This window comes from Mustela nigripes, chromosome 3 (genome assembly GCF_022355385.1).
Source record: "Mustela nigripes isolate SB6536 chromosome 3, MUSNIG.SB6536, whole genome shotgun sequence".
Taxonomy (NCBI): domain Eukaryota; kingdom Metazoa; phylum Chordata; class Mammalia; order Carnivora; family Mustelidae; genus Mustela; species Mustela nigripes.
The window spans coordinates 97041134-97060809 of NC_081559.1; the positions used below are offsets into that span (position 1 = coordinate 97041134).

General features: G+C 41.8%; 1 protein-coding gene and 1 pseudogene across 5 annotated transcripts in view; one reads left to right on the top strand and one right to left on the bottom strand.

Moving 5' to 3' along the window:
* NCKAP5 (NCK associated protein 5) overlaps positions 1 to 19384 on the top strand; it is a 949833-nt gene extending 930449 nt beyond the window's left edge. For 4 of the 5 annotated variants that reach the window (XM_059394413.1, XM_059394408.1, XM_059394409.1 and 1 more), the window contains one exon: positions 17854 to 19384. In XM_059394413.1, coding sequence (XP_059250396.1) covers positions 17854 to 18135 — 282 coding nt within the window. In that variant the 3' untranslated portion in view covers positions 18136 to 19384. The remainder of the gene's footprint in view (positions 1 to 17853) is intronic. The other variant, XM_059394410.1, reaches the window with a different exon arrangement.
* On the bottom strand, positions 3832 to 3900 carry LOC132014684 (U4 spliceosomal RNA; annotated as a pseudogene).
* Positions 19385 to 19676: the final 292 nt, after the last annotated feature.

A 19676-nucleotide genomic window follows, 5' to 3' on the forward strand; every position in this document is an offset into this window, starting at 1 on the left:
GGGTGATCGCAGCTTTACCTCTCACATGCACACCCAGCAGGCTAAGGGCCATGGTCTGCATCTTCCTGTTTTTCTTCCCTGGGCTTTTGTGTGTTGTAAGACTTGCTTCATCCACCCAAAATGAGAATTTGGGAGGTTATCTGTAATACTCCATCGATGCCTCTGGTAATATAAACTCTTGATTTAACTGATCCAGATAGCAATTTATGTCATTATTACCACCAAATAAAAATCTTTTAATTTTTTTTGTTTTTTTTTAATCTCCAGTGGAATAGCAAGTTATTTTATTATTCAAATGGGACTCACTTCCTGCTGTTTTCAATACGATTTTAATGAATATGTAAATTTTAAAATTAATTTACAGCATACATTGGGAGGCATGATTTTTGAAATGACAAAAATTTGATGGATTGTAATATTTTCTCCCTCAAAATCATCAGTCATAGTGAACAGAATGTACCAACCTCTTATAATTTTACAGCTTTTTCTTCCTCTTATCTTCTGTTGGGGACTCACTTAAAGTTGATTATAAAACAGTGTATTTCTTAGGCCATAATTCATTCGCAGATTAATTAGGTTTTCAGTTAATATCCCATCATCGTATGGGATGGAAGCCAGTTGCGTTCCTAGCCCTTCAGGGTTGCAGGAGAGAAACCCTGATTGCTATTCCCAGCGGACTGAGGCTCCCTGTGCTAATCACTGATCACATTCAGACCACAGAAAGTGTAACATCCTTCACATTTCCATTTGAGCTGGCTCACAGCAAGAGATCTTTATTGGCCCTGACCAAGAGACCAAAATGCATTTAAACATTTTTGTGAGGAGTGACTTTTTCCCCCTTGCTTCAAATGATATTTCTGTAGCCATCCCCTGAAAGCATCAGAAGTGTGTGTGTGTGCGTGCAAGCGAGCACGCATGTATATAGGTATCCATGCATAGCAGGCCTGGCGTGGACTTAAATATCTTTTTCCTAGCTATTTCCCAATAGGGGATAGACTTTGGAATAGCCTCTGAGTAATCCTTGCTACCACCCAACAGAAATATTTAAGGGACAGTTTGCCAGGGACTTCTTGAACAGTGATTGAAGGAAAAGTATTTTTTCCAGTCACTTAAGAGAACTGTAGATACACAAGACAGAGAAACCGTATGCACTGACTCTAGCAAAGAGAAACACCAGCCCACTCAAATTTAACTCACTGGAACTGAGTTTTCGGAGTTGAGAAAGAGAGAATTATCCCCCACCCACACTGCTGTAGCCAACGCTAGTTCTGATGTGAGAAAAAATCACTATCCGTGACATTGGTCTGCTTATACCACATAGCATTTCGCTCTGCGTGCCTGGGGACACAGCCCAGGTCAGGTGGCACCCAAGGCGACCCTAGGGTGCCACTCCATCCTGCACATAGGGAATGTGGTCACTCCAGGGCTCTCCAAAATCTCTGGTATCCTTTTTTTTTTTTTTTTTTTTTAAAGATCTTTAGTTAGTTACTTGACAGAGATCACAAGTAGTCATAGAGGCAGACAGAGAGAGGGGAAGAAGCAGGCTCCCTGCTGAGCAGAGAACCCGATGCGCAGGACTAGATCCCAGGACCCTGAGATCATGACCTGAGCCGAAGGCAGAGGCTTTAACCCGCTGAGCCACACAGGCGCCCCTCTGGTGTTCTTTAAGGACATCGGTATTCTTGAAATTCATCACAGTATTCTCAAAACTTCATTCTGAAGCAGTTCCCTCATTTTGTGTAGAATGAGGATTTTTTTTTTCCTGCCACATTTAACTACTTGGATATTTAAGAAGCCTCGCTGACATACTCAGTCTTCCCATTCCTAGATGATATAATCCTCACTTATTTCATGTCTTTCCATCTATAACCTTGAGGTCCTTTGTGGCGCTGGTTATTTCAAGGAGCTTGGCTTGTGGCAATAGAAAGTCTCCTTGAAAACTGTATGTTAATTAAATTTTTTCGAAAGTCAAAATCTATTTTCCTGTTTACTTACTAAGGAAGTTATTGTCTCCACTTTCTAAATAAAGGAAATCTAAGTGTCTTCTGGGTGATTAGACCATCAACTACCCCTCGGGAAATAAATGAATGTTTCTTACCAGACAGTACAGCATCTTAGCCTGGGGGCTCAATCTCTTTCAAAGGCAATAAAGTACATTAGGTAAAAGATGAGAAAACGTTATAGAAAAGAAAGATGACCAGTAAATAAGAAATACAATTAGCATCCTCCCTTTATTCCACTAACATTTCTGGACCTCCTATGTCCAGGCGTGTTCTGGGCACAATGAAAATATAAAGAGGGTCATAGCTTCCACAGGAGACTGAGCCACGACCACCAGTATACACAACCAAGGCTTAACAATGCCACGATAACGTCTGCACAGGGAATAAAGGGAGAAAGAAAGGGACAGCGGTCAAGGCTCTGGCCAGAAAAGAATTCGTAGGATATTTTCCTCCGTCGAAGTTTCCAAAGATGAGTGGGCCTTGGCTGGCATGAAAGTGGGGAGGACGTTCTGGAGAAAGGGAGATATGTGAGCCAGAACCCAGAGATACTAACTGCCTGGGCTCAAAATTCAGCCGGTTGCCATCCTCAGCTGGCCAGCTAAATAACACGCTTGATACTTATCTGCATGCTTACTGGCTTGTTGTCAAGGTGCTGCTGAGCGGCTTCAATTTGATCTTTAAAGCCCTGGATCATTTGTATCCTGATTACTTTTGAGATTGCTTTTTTACCCTTGCCCCTATATTGCCACTGGATACTGCCTGGTTGAGCACATTGATTCCTGAGCTTGCCTGGGAATAGAGAACTTTCTCTCCTCCCTATTCTCTGTCCCCTTTCCAGAGGGAACCCTATATCTTTGAAATGTCTTTCTATTTCATCACTGGCTTTTCATTTTGACATGGAAAAAACATAAAGTACTAGATCTGCCATATTCCTAGATATCGACCTAAATCCTATACATTAAAAACAAAAACAAAAACTAAAAACTGATGGAAAGAAGTGGTAGGCCAGGCAGTGATAGGTGAAATGTAAGCCTGGGGAAATTCAAAGGCTCTTCATTGTGAAACTGTGCTTTCTTTTTTTTTTTAAAAACTTATTTGGTTGTTGGGGGGGGGGGGGTGGGGACAGAAGGAGAGAGAGAGAGAATCCTAAGCAGACTCCGTGCTGAGTGTGGAGCCTGACAAGGGGCTCAATCTCATGACCCTGAGATCACAACCTGAGCAGAAACCAAGAGTCAGATCCTTAACCCACTGCATCACCCAGGTGTCCCCTTAACTATTCCTTACCCTACGTGTGAATAAGTTCAGAAGCTCCTATTGAAGAAAGGCCTCATTTCATTAAAACATACTGGTTTCTTGTACTCCGCAGTCTGGAAAAATATCCTCAGTGTGTGGTTTTCTAATGATGGGTCAGAAGGCAAGAGACATGGCCTTCCCTGTCCATCCCAGCCAAGGAAAGAGCAGAAAAATCCATTAAGATTTAAAATAAAAGCATCTTCCACTTATCCTACTTTTTTATGTGGTGACACACCAGGCAGCAGCCCATGTGTTGGGTGTGAATTGACAGATACCAGAAAAAGCTCTGTCACTGGCTATTCCTAATGCTTGAAGAGTGGCTTGTGAAACTTTTGTTTCTGTTTGTGTTTTGTGTGCTTGTTTTAGAAGGGAAGGGCAAGGAACATAGAAGCATTGTGAGGCATTTTGTGTCTGTTTAAAATGCACTTGCCCCAGGATGGACGGCCTAGGTAATCATTACCATTCTGCCAATAAGTGCAGGGAACCCCCATCCCTTTCAGATCACTAAGCTGCTGATAGGTTCTAATATGGGCGAATCAATTAGCAATAATCGCACCTCGGATAAACCTCATTGGCTACGACGATACTGCCACTGCGCAAAGCTAATATATGGGGGAATCGCACATTGATTACAAACGGGTTCTGTTTAACCTGCACATTTGTTTTAAATAAGCACTGGGAGATTTCATATATGAATTCCAGATTTCCATTTCTCTTGAGAAATCACAGGTTTCAGCAACAGGGCCCACATGCCCCCCAGGGTGAAACTCAGCCCCCGCTCGGGCAGGAGGAACAGTGATGAGAGCCGGAAACGTGCCGCTGGCCTCCTGGGTGTGAAGCCCGCTCTGCTTAGCTCCTCACAGCCTCCTCGGGCAAGACACTTAGCTCTCCTGTGCTTCCTTTTCTTCACATGACAAACAATGGGATGAATGACCCCTGCCTTATAGGGTTCTTCTTTATACAGAGTTCAGTAACCAGTGACAGTAACCAGTGCTACATAGATGTTCGTTAAATAAGTCAGTGGGGTGGGTGCTCTGGAGTTCACCACAGTCCCCACCACCCACCCACACCATCCGTGCTTTTGTTCTTATTTTGGGTCCTCTCCTTTGAATTTTCTCCCCCTGGTCCAGAAGCACCAGGCCATCCCTCAGCCATCTATGGAGAAAGGGAGGAATGTCAGCAGAGATAGGAAGGGGACTCAGAGGCGTAGGGGACCTGCTCCTGCAGTTAAGGTCTGGGTCTTCAGATGTCCACAGAGACTTAAGTACAAGAGCCAAAGAAGGGTGGGCAGATGGTCTTCGCCCCCGAGCATCTGGCCTGTACTCCCATGCATCCCCAAAGCGCTCAAATCGTAAGAAAGTTGCCATTTCAACTGCGGCTCTCTACCTGGGTTGTAAGACCTTGCTTCCACGGAGAACAAAAGAAAGGCTCCTTTCACCCTTCGAATATCTGCTGCTTGGTGGGAAGATGGGAATTCATTATGATCACTCTTAGCTCCTGGACCTACCAAGTCTGAACCACATTTTTCAGTGTCGTTGGAGGGAGGCATTAACTAGCTCTTCCTTTCCTTTAGGTAACTCTCTCTCAAGTCAAGAGGCTTAAAATGTGCTCTGCCTGTCACCAGCGAATCATTTGATTCTGGTGTTACTGGGCGAAGAGCTTAGGTGGCTCCCCCAAGGTCCCTCCAAGGACGCTGCTGGGCCCGCTGAATGGGGCCGCCGGTCGCACAGAAATACACGTGCTGTTCCGTTTCCCTTGGAGCTGCTGCCCTTCCTGGGATGAACATATTGAGGCTTTCACAAACATCTTCCCTCCATGCAATTTTTTCCTTGAGGCAGGAAAAAGAGACCCTCTCATTATTTATCTTGAAAGTTTGATAGGCCTCCTTTGAGAAGGTCATTGTCTGCAACAGCAAAATAATCGTGGGATTTCTGGACAAGCTGGAAAAAGAAAAATGATTCATTATTTCAAGAATTATTTTGCCTTCAGTCCCCAAAATGGATGAAGGCTTCTAACAATATGTAAGAGAGAGCAAGGCTTAACTTACTGTATGAAAGGTTACACTTTAAAGGGAAAAGAGGTTCAAACATTACATTTTTAGTGCTGCCGTGCTCTAACAAGGGTCCAGGCTGTCCGTCCGTTAGTCCCGTGGTCTTCTGGATGTTATTGTACTATTCCCTGTGCAGAGGAGCCTGCCTGTCCTCCTGCCCTTCTCATCCATTTGGGCTAATGAGACTGGATGACTTTTTATGGGTTCTGTTCCAGCAGCACCTCCTCCCACTAGTCCCTTTTAGATTGTTGGAACCGGTAGCATATTTGTCCAAACGGGCTCAACTCACATGTTCTTGCCGTGTCACAAAATCATGCATCTTCACAGCACAAAATATGTTGCTGATGTGGTTGGAGGTGAAGGTGGCCGCCTGACAGCTATGCACTATAGATTGTCTGGTGAACAGACCAAAAAGTAGTTTATGATACAACCTAATGCCACTGCGACCGGTACCGATTATGGCGGGCTATTTTTAACAATAAAGTTTGTCTGGCCTTAGTGCCAGCCAGATACCCCACGTGAGGCAGCTTGGCTGAGAAACACACTGAACTTGAAGGTAAAGACTGGAAGGGCCACAGGGTCAGTATGACCTTGACTGCTCCTAAGCCAAATAAGTCAGGGAAACGATGTGAAGACCTGGGGAACTCTTCCGCCTGACAGAGAGGTTTTAAATAATATCTTAAGAAAATCAAAAGCAAACATCCCCTGGCCCTTCTTTACAGATTAGATCTGAGATGAAAGACCCTGAGTCACACAATTAACTATTGATTTTGTCGATCCCCATTTCATTCCCGTAGCGATCGAGTTGTGTTTATACAGCTGCGTGGGGCAAACATGCTTCATTTGGAGCAAGACACCTTGCATTTTCACATGACCTTAAAAATTAAATTGTTCTGTGCATGTGAGACAAGAAAAAAGTTTATTTTTTATTGTAGGGGATAACTGAATTAAACCTCATACATAGCATTGAGCCAGCCTGGGTGGTTTATGAGGAGAATACCTTTTATAATGCAGGAGTCAGTTTGCCAACTGAATATATTACAGAGGTGGCAGAGAGAGAACAACAACAACAACAAAAAATTGCATGCTGCCTGGTACTAGAATTTTGTACTAAGTCCCCTGTAATTTAATCTCCCTACAGTTTAATTTCATGATTTGATATACCCAGTAATATTGGTGGGTTTATTGCCTACACAGTCAGCCTTGTTGCTGCCCCTAAGAATGTCATCACTGTCATGTTTACACTGTCACTCACGTCGACACCCCCCCACCCCCATCTTAAGGAGGTAAGAATCAGAATTTGGGCACGTTGTCTTCCACCAGACTCAGATGAGGTGAGGCAGCACTCGCTGGCTGAAGGAAGCATTTAAGAAAAGGACAGAGCCAATGTCTGTGCCATCTATCATGGGCCTGCTCTTTTGAATAACATTTCATCCGCTGGGAAGTTTTATTGTCTTGGCTATTCCTCCTGGATTTCCAGGAAGTGAGGGCATCTGCTGCCTCACTCCACTGCTGGCCACGCCCAGCGGGGGGTGCAGAATAAAGGGGAGGACGCAGAGCAGAGAGCTGCCCAACCAGGATGCCATAGGATGTGAGTGCACGTGTCTCTGCTCTTGACACAGATAGGAAATTGCTTTGGCCAAAGTAGACAATCGTCAGACATCCATTCATGCCTGTTTCACCCTGGTTCTGGATGCTAACCAGGCATCTGAGAGGCCAGGCCACTGCTGGTATGTCTGTGGGTTGTGCTAGCACAAGTCACGTGAAAGTCTGAACTAGTCTTATTTTATATGTGTCTTTGTCATGGAAAAACAGACATGACAGGAAACTTGATCAAGTCTCTGAGCTCCAGAGGAAATGATGTAGTAAAAGCAGATCTAACAGGGACCACCTTTATTGATATGCCATGAATATTATATCTCCAAGAGATATAATACATGATGTCAAGAATCTGAGAAAGAAAGCAGGATAAAATCTCATCTGTGGCTTCAAGAAGTGTGTGATCTAATTGAGAAGTGAGACATTGATATGAATACAGCCTATATTATAAAATACTCATAAGTTCAGAGTCAAACAGACAGTTTGGCTGTTTAGGCCAAGAATTCATAGAGAAAAAGATCCTGTGGGTGAGTTATTATAGAAACAAAATGAGCAGCTCTGAATAACTAAAAAAAAAGGGGGGCACAAGTTCTAAAAATTGGTCATTATTGCAACAACGTGGAATTAGAGAAAAGAGAAGAAATTCTCATTTAAGCATGTTGAATTTAGGAGATAACTAGGCCCAGAGAGGTTAAGAAAGGTGAATGGAAATAGTAATTAGTTAACCTATGAGAAACACTTGCCCAAATGCTGTTACAGATGAAAAATGAAAAAAGACTAAAAGAAGTTAAGCAAGTCAAGGGCATTAATTCAAAAACAGAATTGGGGCAAAAAGGCATATCCACAACTTTGCGATTGACAAGATACCTGTGTTCTAAGTGTCATTATTAGAATCAAAGAGCAGGCTAGATAGATTATTTCAACTTATTTCTCAAGGATTCATCTCCTAAAACATCTGAAGCTTTGTTCTATATTGCTATCATATTAATGAATTTTTAAGATGTGTATTTCATGTGAGCAGTAGTTTCTGTCTCCTATACCACTCTATTCCCGGTGTCTAGAATACTATCTAGAACATAGCAGATGCTCATTAATATCTGTTGAATAAATAGGTAAATAAATAAATGATATGGCAAGAGCAGCATTATCTCTGTTTAAATACTCATTAACATCTGCATACAGAGTTGAAGCAATGAGTTCACAGTCATACTGTGGCAGAGCAAGGGACAGAATCCAGAATGAAAGCAGATTTCCACTGGCATTCTCTCAGCTAGGACATTCTTCCATCCTAGAACCCTCCCCGCCCGCTGCTTACCGGGTAACAAGGGATAAGAACATCTTTACAATTGTCACAATAAACTAGAATTGAACACAGAATGGAAAGCTCAGTATTCCTAAATATTTGGAATAATTCCCACCAAGGAGTCTTCTCTCTAGAACAAGGATCAATCAATGGGTGCTGATTCTGAGTTGCCCTGACTTCAAGACTATGTCACATATCCTTGGGGAATAACTAAACTACATCCAGAGCAAAGGCTGACCTGTCCTAAAGCTGAAACATGGATGGCATTAGGAGATGAATAGTTCAAACATAGAGTGAACACTCTAACATCCACGGATATCTGTGTTCCTGGACGAACCTTACCTAGCAGTCCCATTGGACTCTACTGGCTGTTGTAAAGTGCCTAATAGATTGGATGCCATAGCATAGTGTGACTCTCAAATGATCTACCAAATTCCATTAGAAGTAATTTCCGGTTGCCTCTTTATAGGTTAATGAATAACATGAAAAGTTTCTCCAAGGCTTTGGCACTCACAGCGTGCATCATAATAAAAACTTAGCATTTCCAGACACACTTTGATGATGACCAGCATTATGATGGTGTTGGAGATCTTTCTTTGGAAGGAGAACTTCCATGGGAGGAAAAAGTTGTATAACCTTTTTACAGACATCTGATCCTACAAATAAGTGTCTTTTTGTTCTTGTAAGAGGAGCCCTACATCTATCACTCCAGAATGAAAACAGCCGTATGGCCCCGGAATACACAGATGGTCGTTTCATACTGTATTTTCCTCAGTCGTTTCATACTGTATTTTCATACTCACAGGCTCTCTATTGCTGGACACACACTGACATCTAAACCAGACATGGCCCAGCTTGCTGGATGGATAGGGATCAGACTTAAGACATGAAATGCTGGAAGAGTTCGTCAAAGAAAAAAAGTCTAGTCAATTTTTTAAGTGAAGTGAGAAGCATATATATTTCTTTCTAGTCATAATAGTGCCTATAAATTAAAGGCAGAAAAGGCTTGATGCTTCCATTCTCATCAGCAGGAATCATTAACCCTGACAGTAAAACAAGCAGATTTAGAAGTTCCCAACCCAGCACCTGCTCAATTCTCATTCTTGAATAAAAAATTTAGTTAATTTTTTAGTTAATTTTTAGTTATTGTGCTAGAAGAAGAAAAAGGAATCTAAGAACACAGATAAGCATGTTCCATTTAGCTAAAGCTAATTACACAGGCCAGTACCAATGAGCTGGCTTATTTTCCTGATGCTAGGTGGCTTTAAACAGTGCAGATTCTACTTTTGGAGAAATTGAACAATATTGATCTCATCTGATGTAATACTGAAGGTGACCAACCTACATTTTAAATTAGATTTGTAGATTCATCTACAACCTGGAAAACAAAAATGCAAAAATATCTTTTCGGATGGGCATTTCAAGTGATGGCGCTCATGTTGGAGTTTGCAGAACTCAGAGACGTGAGTTCTTTGAGTTCTTTGCATGTTCCTATAACAGTATTATCCAGACTTACTCATCACATGCCTTTCCTCTTCCCAAATGCCTTCATCTGCCATGAGCTACATTTGTGGCGGTTTTTCGTGATCCTTTTTTCTCTTCCCACTGACATAGGCATGTCCCACATCTTCCCTCATTTTCTATATATGGGAGCATTTCCAATCTTTGCGATAAAATGATTTCTCTTTCCTACTGCCTTTTGGATCTAGTTTTTAAATGTCCTTTGGGCCACTGTTTATCTCTGAGACGAGTTCTTTTCCTTTCTACAAGGTGTTATTTTCTAGCTCCCGTTTCCTTCCTTATGGACCTCACTTCATGCCTTTTTTTTTTCCTTCCAAAAAGTAAGCTCACTTTTTTCCCCGCTGGGTTCAGGGGTTCCAGCGAAGGTCACTAAAAGTCATTGATCCTGATAAAAGACAGCAATATAGTTAATAATATAGTCATAAAAACACATCTCAGCTGAAAATTACTCTTTCACCTAATAAAACCAGTTTGCCCTGGAGATACTGAGAATCTTCGGGAACCCAGTAAGGAAACAGAGAGTGCCCTCAAGTGCTGAATCACATCTCCCGACCAGTGGTTGGAGGGAGAGAGTAGTTCTCTATTACCAGTCCGTCACATTAATTTTTCAGGAGGGCAACTGAAGAGTAATGTATCCAGTTGAGGTAATAAAAGGAACTGAGCACTGGGAGAAAGTAATTATCTGGGTTGGAATTTGACCTGGTTAGCAGGGTTAACACCACAACTCTCGAGAAAAGTCTGGAGGGTCTCTGTTTCACCAAAGGTCATTCTATCTATTTTTATGTCTCACTCAGAAAGTAGCTCCGCCAGGAGTACAGTAAGAGGTGGCATTAAAGGGGAGATTAGTGACTCTGAGGAAAGAGAAATGACTTCAGCGGCATCTTTTCCCTTGAGATTGGCCCTCCCCCAGCAAATATCACTTAACGTAGACTTTGCAAAGTGCACAGACCTTCAACTAAGGAGCCCAGGATTAAAATATCTCTTCCCCATTCTCACAGCAAGAGCATAACACAAAACTCTGCCCTGAATTCATCCTTCCAGTGCCCAGGAGTAGCTCATCAGGGAAGACATGAGGGAAATCATACTTTCAACTTGAACCCAACATCCAGGACTAACCAAACTGTCTCCTCTTTTAGATTTATCTGCATCCACCTGGCAGCTCCTCTGTCTTTCACATGGACTGAATCACCTCTCTCCTGTTTCTTTGCCCATGAAGACTTTTCTCTGCACAACTCCACTCACTGTCATCTATGAGGTTTTTTGTGTCTTTCATAAACTTGATCCCCCTCCCCCCAAGAACTACCTCCTGCATCTTTTTGGCCTTAGAGCACTTATGACTATCTAGTTAAAATCTGCATCATCATACATAATGAAAAAGGTTGGGTGGTGAGGAGGGGGCATGGTGAAGACACTTCTTCCCAATTTCAGGTGCTTCTTTGCAGGTGGAGGGAACTTCCTAGGGTAACACTCCTAGCATCTCTGGCATCCCCTCCATTCACTTCTCCTCCGAAGAAGCAGTGGTAGCTGCTTTAATTAGCAAGTCTAGGAGGAGAAGCACATTTCTGTCTTATTCCTTTATGCAAGAGGCTTTATGGGAAGATACTTGCCCCCAGCCCCAATAGTTACCAGGACTATTTCTAGGATGAGTACTAGGAAACTCACTTATTTGCAGTGAGAAACCTCATCCTCCAATGTAAGCTTCCTCATTAATAAAGCCCATATTTTATTCTCCCACCAGCCTTTTTCTTTTATCTTAGTCTTCAGTTTGTTCAGCACTAAGATGGGGAGGAGAGCTATTTACTGTGCCAATAAGAGATGCACAGAAGACAGCCAATTAAGAATATTTTAGAGTCACGGAGCTTGATAGAGCAGGAAGATACTAAAAACTTTAATGTAAAGACACTTAGGTATGGAGGGGTCACCAAAGTAATTAACACAATTCCAGGAAACTAAACACTGGCTTCCAAATACCTGGTCTAGTGCATGGTGAATAAGATCCCAAATTCTGTAGTCAGAATACTTCTGCTTAAATCCTGACTTCCTAACTTACTAACCAGGTGTGTGAGCCTAGTACTTACACCTCTCTACTCTGTATATATACATAATTATACATTTATACACCTAATGGGGATGATAGGGATTAAATGAAATAACTTACTCAATGCATTCAACCCAGTACCTGATACATAGTAAGAGCATTTGGCAAATATAGCTATTTTCCTAGCAAGGGTTTTCTTGAACTGACTGGCAGTGAATCTCTATAGCAATAGAGAAATAAGACTATGCTGATGAAGGTACTGTTCACACTAATTTGTGCTGGAAATGCCATCCTCTTTGTAAGTATTAATGCCCAGCTGAGGAACGGTGCTACACTTGAATTTCATAAGAAGGTCTGAATCTCCTTCTGACATCTTACAGTAGATGTACTCACCAATATTTTCAAGAGACAATCAACAGATGGAAACTTGACTGAAAGAAAGAGTGGCCTTCATCATAAAACACTGATCCATTACACAATCTTGTGAATTTCCTGTTTGTTTCCTCTCTGTGGGCAAGAGTATCTGGCCATGTGTAACATGGATCTCTTTGAAGCTGATATCATCAAGGATATGTTTTTTTTTTTCCTGGTTTATCACTTGAGTTTTTCTCTATCACCTTATATCATTCTCCCCATCTTTTCCTTATGGCAAGGGCCCATATCACCTTCGATTTTATCCTTCCTGGTGTTCAGGGCACTGGTCTAGGCAGAATCTCTACTCCATGATTATTGTTGACTGTGGAAGTAAAAAATGGTATATGGGGGAGCCTGGGTGGCTCAGTTGGTTAAACGCCTGCCTTCAGCTCAGGTCGTGATCCTGGAGTCCTGGGATCGAGCCCCACATTGGGCTCCCTGCTTAATAGGGAGTCTGCTTCTCCCACTGACCTCTCCCCTCTCAAGCTCTCTCTCTCTCTAATGAATAAAATCTTTAAAAAAAAATTTTTTTTTAATGGTATACAATTCTGTGTTGAAAATCAGGAAAATGAGTTTCCAGGTTGAATTTCCCCTGAATTTGAATTTGTGTGAACAACAGATTCCATAAATACCCCATGGAGAATATATCCCACATTAGCCTCCCTCGCCTTCCAGACTGGTGTAAGACTGAGTGGAATCTTAGATGGCAGAAGTCCCTGGAAATAAAAACTATGTATGATTGAAAACCCAGATACTGAGTGATACTTAACAAGTCTGGGTGGGGTTCTTAGAACCCCTTATGATAGGAACCTCTTGATGTGTTTTCCTGTCTTTATAGTGATCCTGCCCATTACAGAATCTGAAAGGGCAAGAGACATAGACTATTCGAGCAGCTCTTGCCCCTACAGTAGACACAGAACGGTGGCAGATGCAACAGGAATCCCATGGAATGCCCCCGTCTCATCGTATATCTCCATCCTCTTCCCCTGTCAGAATCCTTCCAGGAGCCCCCTCTGCGGAACTGCCTCTGAGAATCAAGACCACACAGTTATTCACACAAAGCCAGTCGCATAGTAGATGGCTCTGATTGATTGATTAATGTTTGACTACAAGGAATTAAATTAATTGAGGTTTAATTCCTTCCAGGGGATTTCTTCAAACTGTGTCACTATCTACTTGCTTGAATTATCACTCAGAACGCCGTGGTTACACTGAAAGCAGGAAAATATTTCAAGATTATGGCAACGTTATGTATTTGAAACAGGAAATATATTTTCTCCTGCCCTGTTCATCCCTACCTTGTTCCCAAGTGCAATCGAAAGCCCTGCTAGAAAGTGAACTGTACAACTGTTGCCACCTATAGGTGACAAATGTAGCCTATTCATTTTATCAAAATTCCAGGAAGACACAATATATGAAGGAAATGAGGGTGTCCCAGGGAACCTCCGCAATCCTCGTCAAACACTAATCTGTACTAGGCTTTTTCTCATGACTTTGGGTGGTGGTCTGTGATGCTCACTTCAGATGCTCCTCAGATTTAATAGTGGCTGGTATTCATAAAGCTCTTTTCCAGGTATGAGGGGAAGAGCGTGGCTTCTGCAGGCCGACTTCCCCGGGGCCAACCCCAGAGGCCACCATGTACTGCTGCTTGCCCTTAACCAGGTGACTTCACCTCCTCGAGCCTTGACTGGCTCCAAATGGAGAAACTAATGACACCCCCCCCCACCAGAGAACTGATGCGAGGCTGAAAACAGATAGTCCGTGCGTCGTGCCACAGAACACACTCTCAATTAAATACTAACTGTTATTACCATGATTAGTCTGCAAAGCACCTTCGCATACAGTGGCTGCAGTCTAATGTGCCCTGTTTTGTTACCGCTCGACAGATCATCATTAGCACACAACTGGGTGACCTCGAGCCCTCCTTGTATCTTACACGTAAATGTTAGAGGACATCAACATTTTTTAAAACACCCGGGATCTGACAAGACAATGTTGAATCCAGCTTGCTATGCTTCTAATTGGAGGCAGGGAAGTAAGATGCTTTTGTGCTTTTATTCTTAGCTGTCAGGACTCCTGGCGTACGTAGCCAACCGTTGGTACCTTGCTGATGCTTGAGAGGACTGATCCGTCAAGTCTCCACTGAGAATCCCCTGGTGACTGAGCAAGGGGCGAGGCCCCTAGGGAGAAAGCTGGTGGGGGAAGGAGGAGGAAGAGGAGGAGGTCAGGCAGGACATAAATGGATAAAATATCTTCTCTACCTCAGAAGTTCAAAAAATGTATACAAAGACTGCCATTTGACATAAAGAGGGGGGTTTGGGGCTGTTGTTTTTGGTTTTTTCTTAATATAAGCAAATTAGTTAAACATCAGAGGACCTGAAACACGAGCAAGTATTGTTCTAGATGGGTGGCCTCCTCTTCAAAATCCGAAGCTCTGGACCCACGTTTCTGCATGGCGACAATTAGCTGCTCCTGTCCCTAGAACGGACACATGGTCTTGAGCTGATCCCAGTCCTCACCACTCCCCATCGCTCCCCAACACTGAGGCTAAATGCCTGGTAGCTGGATTGGCCCTCTTGCACTGATCTAGTTCTTAGAGTCAAGAAATATCTCTGTACCCACCTTTCTTTAAAAACCGTGAAAATAAAAGCAAGAGTAAGAAGGCCATGTGAGTTTTCTTACGGGGCCATTCCTTCCTTTTCGTCACCTCTGTAGGCCTTTGTTATAATCGACTGAGGAAACGAAGCAACAAGCATGAAACATGTGGAAAACATGGCGCACTATTTATGTCTGACACAGTGGGTCTTTCAGTGGTAAATAACTCCTTCCTCATCTCTACCTCAATACACTGAATTATACTTATCATCTGTCTGTGGGCCCTCCCAGGTCACAGGTTCTTCCAGACTAGGTGATTGTCAAATTTTCGCATGTATCAGAGTCACCTGGGGAGCTTGTTAAACACATTTGCTGGGCTTCAGCATTTCTTTCTTTTTTTTTTTTTTTTTTTATTTTTTTTTTTTTTTTTTTTGACAGACAGAGATCACAAGCAGGCAGAGAGAGAGGGGGGGAAGCACGCTCTCTGCTGAGCGGAGAGCCCGATTCGGGGTTCAATCTCAAGACCCCGAGATCATGACCTGAGCTTTAACCCACTGAGCCACCCAGGCACCCCAAGGGCCTCAGCATTTTTGATGGAGTAAGTCCAGGCAAGGCTCAAGAATTTGCATTCCTAACAAGCTCCCCCATGATGCTAGTGCTTCTGGCCTGGAGGACAGTTTCAGAAACACTGTCCGGAATAAGAATCCTGCCTCACTCTTATTTATTTATTGTACTATTTATTGAGCGTCTACTAGTGTGTGTTGGGCCTCAAGGTGTTCTATTTCGACTACTTGCAATAATCCTGAAATAGTTGTGTCTTATCGCCGTTTTACACCTGAGGAAGGGAGCTCAAGGGCGCTCCCACAGCCAGTTAAAGGGCAAAGCTCGGTTGTTTCTGCCTCCAGAGCCTCAACTTCTCCCTTGGCCACACCTGGCAATTTGAGGCTGCTGTCTATCCCCAACACCAACGCCTTCCCCCTGCATCATGTTCGCTTCTCTAGTAAGTGTTTATGGAATGAATTTGAGATCCATTTGTGACCAGAAATGGGCAACGAAAATGCTCATGCTTCTTGAATAAAGAAAAAGGGAAGAGAGATTCAGGCGAGGAGAAAACTACCGTTAACGTCCTTTATTTACCGGCATTTGGTACATCAAAACATTTCCGGCTCCCCGTGTATTTTTAATATTGTACTATGTATAACTCTTTATTTAAAATGCCTGGGAGCAGTGCCTGGGTGGTGCTGTCGGTTGATGTCAGACGCTTGGTTTTGGCTCAGGTTGTGATCTCAGGGTGGTGAGATCCAGCCCTGAGTCAGGCTCCACAACTAGCGTGAAGCGTGCTGGAGATACACTTTCCCTCTCCCTGCCTCTGCTTCTCAGGTTTGCTCTCTCTCTCTCTCTCAAATAAATAAATGAATTTTTTTTTTTTTTTAGGTCTAAAAATTGGCATGGTATGAAAAAGGGCTTTTGCATGGTGTTAGTCTTAATTATGGAGCCACTTTTCTGGAAGCACTTAGAGATCTGTTCCTTAGCTTGTGTCTGGTTTCAAGGCAGCCATTTGAGATTGAAAATGAACTCTGTAAGGAATGCTCCTCTAAGTTAATGGTAGAATGAAATAAGCATCACTCCAAGGATGATTTTTAAATATTCCTATAGAATTGTGCCATTTCCATAAAGGAAAGAGAAACTGTGTCTTAGTCTGCTCTTGGGACACCAAAGCCATCCACTGCCATATCTTTTTCTTTTCTCTTTCTATTAAATATTTAGCATATGAGAATCAGAGGCTTTGACTACGTGTGTTGTTCCCTGGATCAAAACACAGTTTCTTCATTTTATCTTTGTGCATCCAGCATAACAATGTGGGGGATGGGTTGGGGAAGAGAATTGCATTTGCCTGAGCCTGGGACAATAGCAATAGAGATGGTCTGCCAAGTTATTTAAATGGAATATTTGGGTGGCAAAATGAAAAAAAAAAAAAATCTTGTCTTTTATTACATAAGAGCACGGTTTAGCAGGAACAAGAGCATGGAAGGCAGTCAGCCTGGAATTCAAATCCTGTTCACTTGCTGATCCCGTTACTTGCTGAGTAACCTTGGGCAAATAACTCTGTCACTCTGAGCCGTGTTTTTGTCTTTAAAATGAGGATACAACTTGCAAGTCCGCTGTGAAAATGCTTCTAGAGAAAATATATTTAGTGAGTTTTACATGATGGATGCTTAATAAATGGTAGCTATTATTATATCTAAGCTCCTGTCCCTACTTCTTCCTGGTGTTTGGATAGACTTTTTGCCCAAAAGAGGAAAAGAAGAAAAGAAAAGCATTGGTTTATAGAATTTACCTACAATAATTGAATAATTGAGTATGACCACCATGTTCTAGAAAGTCCTAGAGACATCTGGTAATTGGTCTGGCTGGAACCTCCTGGAGGGGAGAGGTTACTAATGGGCAGAAGTGTTACTATGTTTTCTTAGGCCCTTGGGCTTCTTGGAATCTACACCCACAGACCTGGAGATCAGGTCTGCAAATATCTTAGGACTTGTAAAGGGACAAAACAGATGACGGTGCTTCTGACAAGTCTAACAGGTACTGAAACTTCATGGCAACTTAAGGGATTGTATACCTTTTTTTCCCTATATAGTCCCAACTTCTGGCTGAAATTCAGTCCCTATCCATATTTAGAAACAAGACAACCAATAATACTTAGTAAGAAAAGAGAGGAGTTTGAAACTTTGATGAAGACATATAAGGCACTTTACCTGAACAAATTTCAAGCAGATCCATTTAAAATGAAATTAAGTGGCACTTTACCAGTTTGCAAATCGGGACCTATTTATCTCAGTAAAATGATTACAGTCTTGATTTATCCCTAAAATTGGCTTTATTATTACCTTTAATTATACAAGAAGGTTGTTAAAGACTTGTAGGTTCTCTCTATCCCTTTAAATTGCACGTTATGCAGACAATAATTGAATATTGGATAGAATAACTTGATTTTCCCAAGAAATATGTCTCTAATATTTTTGTCTTTTTATTGCAGAAATTGAAACAAGTTGAAGAAACAAAAGAAGATCCTGAGAATAGATTATCTAAAATTTCCCTGGAGTCATTCAATAAATATAACTGCAAAACTATGATTTTGTTAGAAAAAGAGAAGAACTCTCTGAACAAGGTTGAAGGACAAAAGGAAGAAAAAGAAAAAAATGAAGAAGCATCTTTGAATAGCACAGATAGGCCTGGGGTAGACAATTTGGAATCACTGAGTGATTCTTTGTATGATAGCTTCTCTTCCTGTGCAAGTCAGGGTTCAAATGATGTATAAAGGACCTTTTTTAATTTTTTATTTTTCTTAGTGAGCGGAAAATGGAGCACTTAAGCAACAAGGGGGTGTGGGGAGGGGAATAGAGACAGCAGCAATAAAGCCTGGCAACACCAGAGACTGCATTGTCAGATTCACAGCAAGCAGCCCATGGGAGCTTCCTTCTCTGACAGGGCAATAAAGATAGGCTCCATTTGTTGTGTGTCACGAGGACGAAATGGAAACACACCCACAATACAGAAGTCTTAATTTTGCACTTTTTTTGAATACTTGTACAGAAGTTGTAAATTTTTGGAAAAGAAATTATATTTGTAGCCAAAAAAAAAAAAAAAAAGCAGCAATAAATTGAATCCGTGCCATGCTCTTGAAATGACGTACTAAGTGTTAGAAGTTGATAATATATTTTTTAAAAATTCCAGCTAAGGTGTCCTTTGACTTCACTATCCTAGTGTCAAATTGTTTGTGGGTTCACCCTGTAAAGCTAAAATGGCCCCGCCAAAAATCAGGGGGCTCCTGGCCATCTCTAACTCACAATCTCAAAGTGATAGGAACATTAATACCAGTGCAATTTCACAATTGTTGCCAGAGATTCGAGTTCCAGTAGGAAACGTAATTCTGCTTCCACTGAAAAATGTAACAGGTACTCAAAGGGTGACACTGATGTGAAGGGAAGTGGATCAGAAGTGACCTAATTGTATGTTCCACAGCAGGTTTTCCCTCCAAACATTTCCTTACATCCTCTTCTCCTTAGTGCTTCTTTATGATTGTTAACCATATTTGTTGATATTTTTTATCTTCCTGCTCTATTAAAATCTGGGTAATCTAGAAATGAAACCAAATCCTTATCTGTAACTTTCACTTTTTAAAAAATAAAATGAATGGTTGGTGCTACAAAAAAATTCATACTTTTTAAGATACTTTTTTTTTCTACAAAGTCTGTTTATATGTGAGGATAAATTCTATTTTAAAGGTTATTTGTATTTTTTCTAGATGTGAACTATTTATAATTGCTTTTGTACAGGAGCTTGTAAACTAGGCTTAATAGAAATATTTTTAGGATCTATATGGTTACTTCAGTACACACTTATTTGTTAAAAGAGCATTGTATAATCAGTGTTATTTGGTTAATTTGTGCAATTTGTTATACTGGATTTTGTTATCTTAAATGAAAATTATGTAAAGTGTCATTGTCTTTCAGACCTCTAAAAATTCTTCTGTTTCATTTCTGAATAAAAGTCCTATCACAGTTGCACCCTCTGAAATCTTAAAAGAACTTGTTTAAGAATCCTTTGGCCCAGTTATTTGAATCTCACACGTGCAACAACAATCAATTCTGGGAAGGAATAAATAAACTGGCCCCTTTACTCCAGAGATAGTAATTCAGGCAATTGTAAGATCAGAGTCTGCAGACAAGCGGGTAATGGTCAAAGCATTCAGTCTCCCCAAGGGGTTAACCAACTAGAAATGAAAGGAAGAGGGGGGCAACGGGAGAGAAGGAGCCTGAGGCAGATACGGAACGATCTCTGCAGAGGAATTACAAGAAA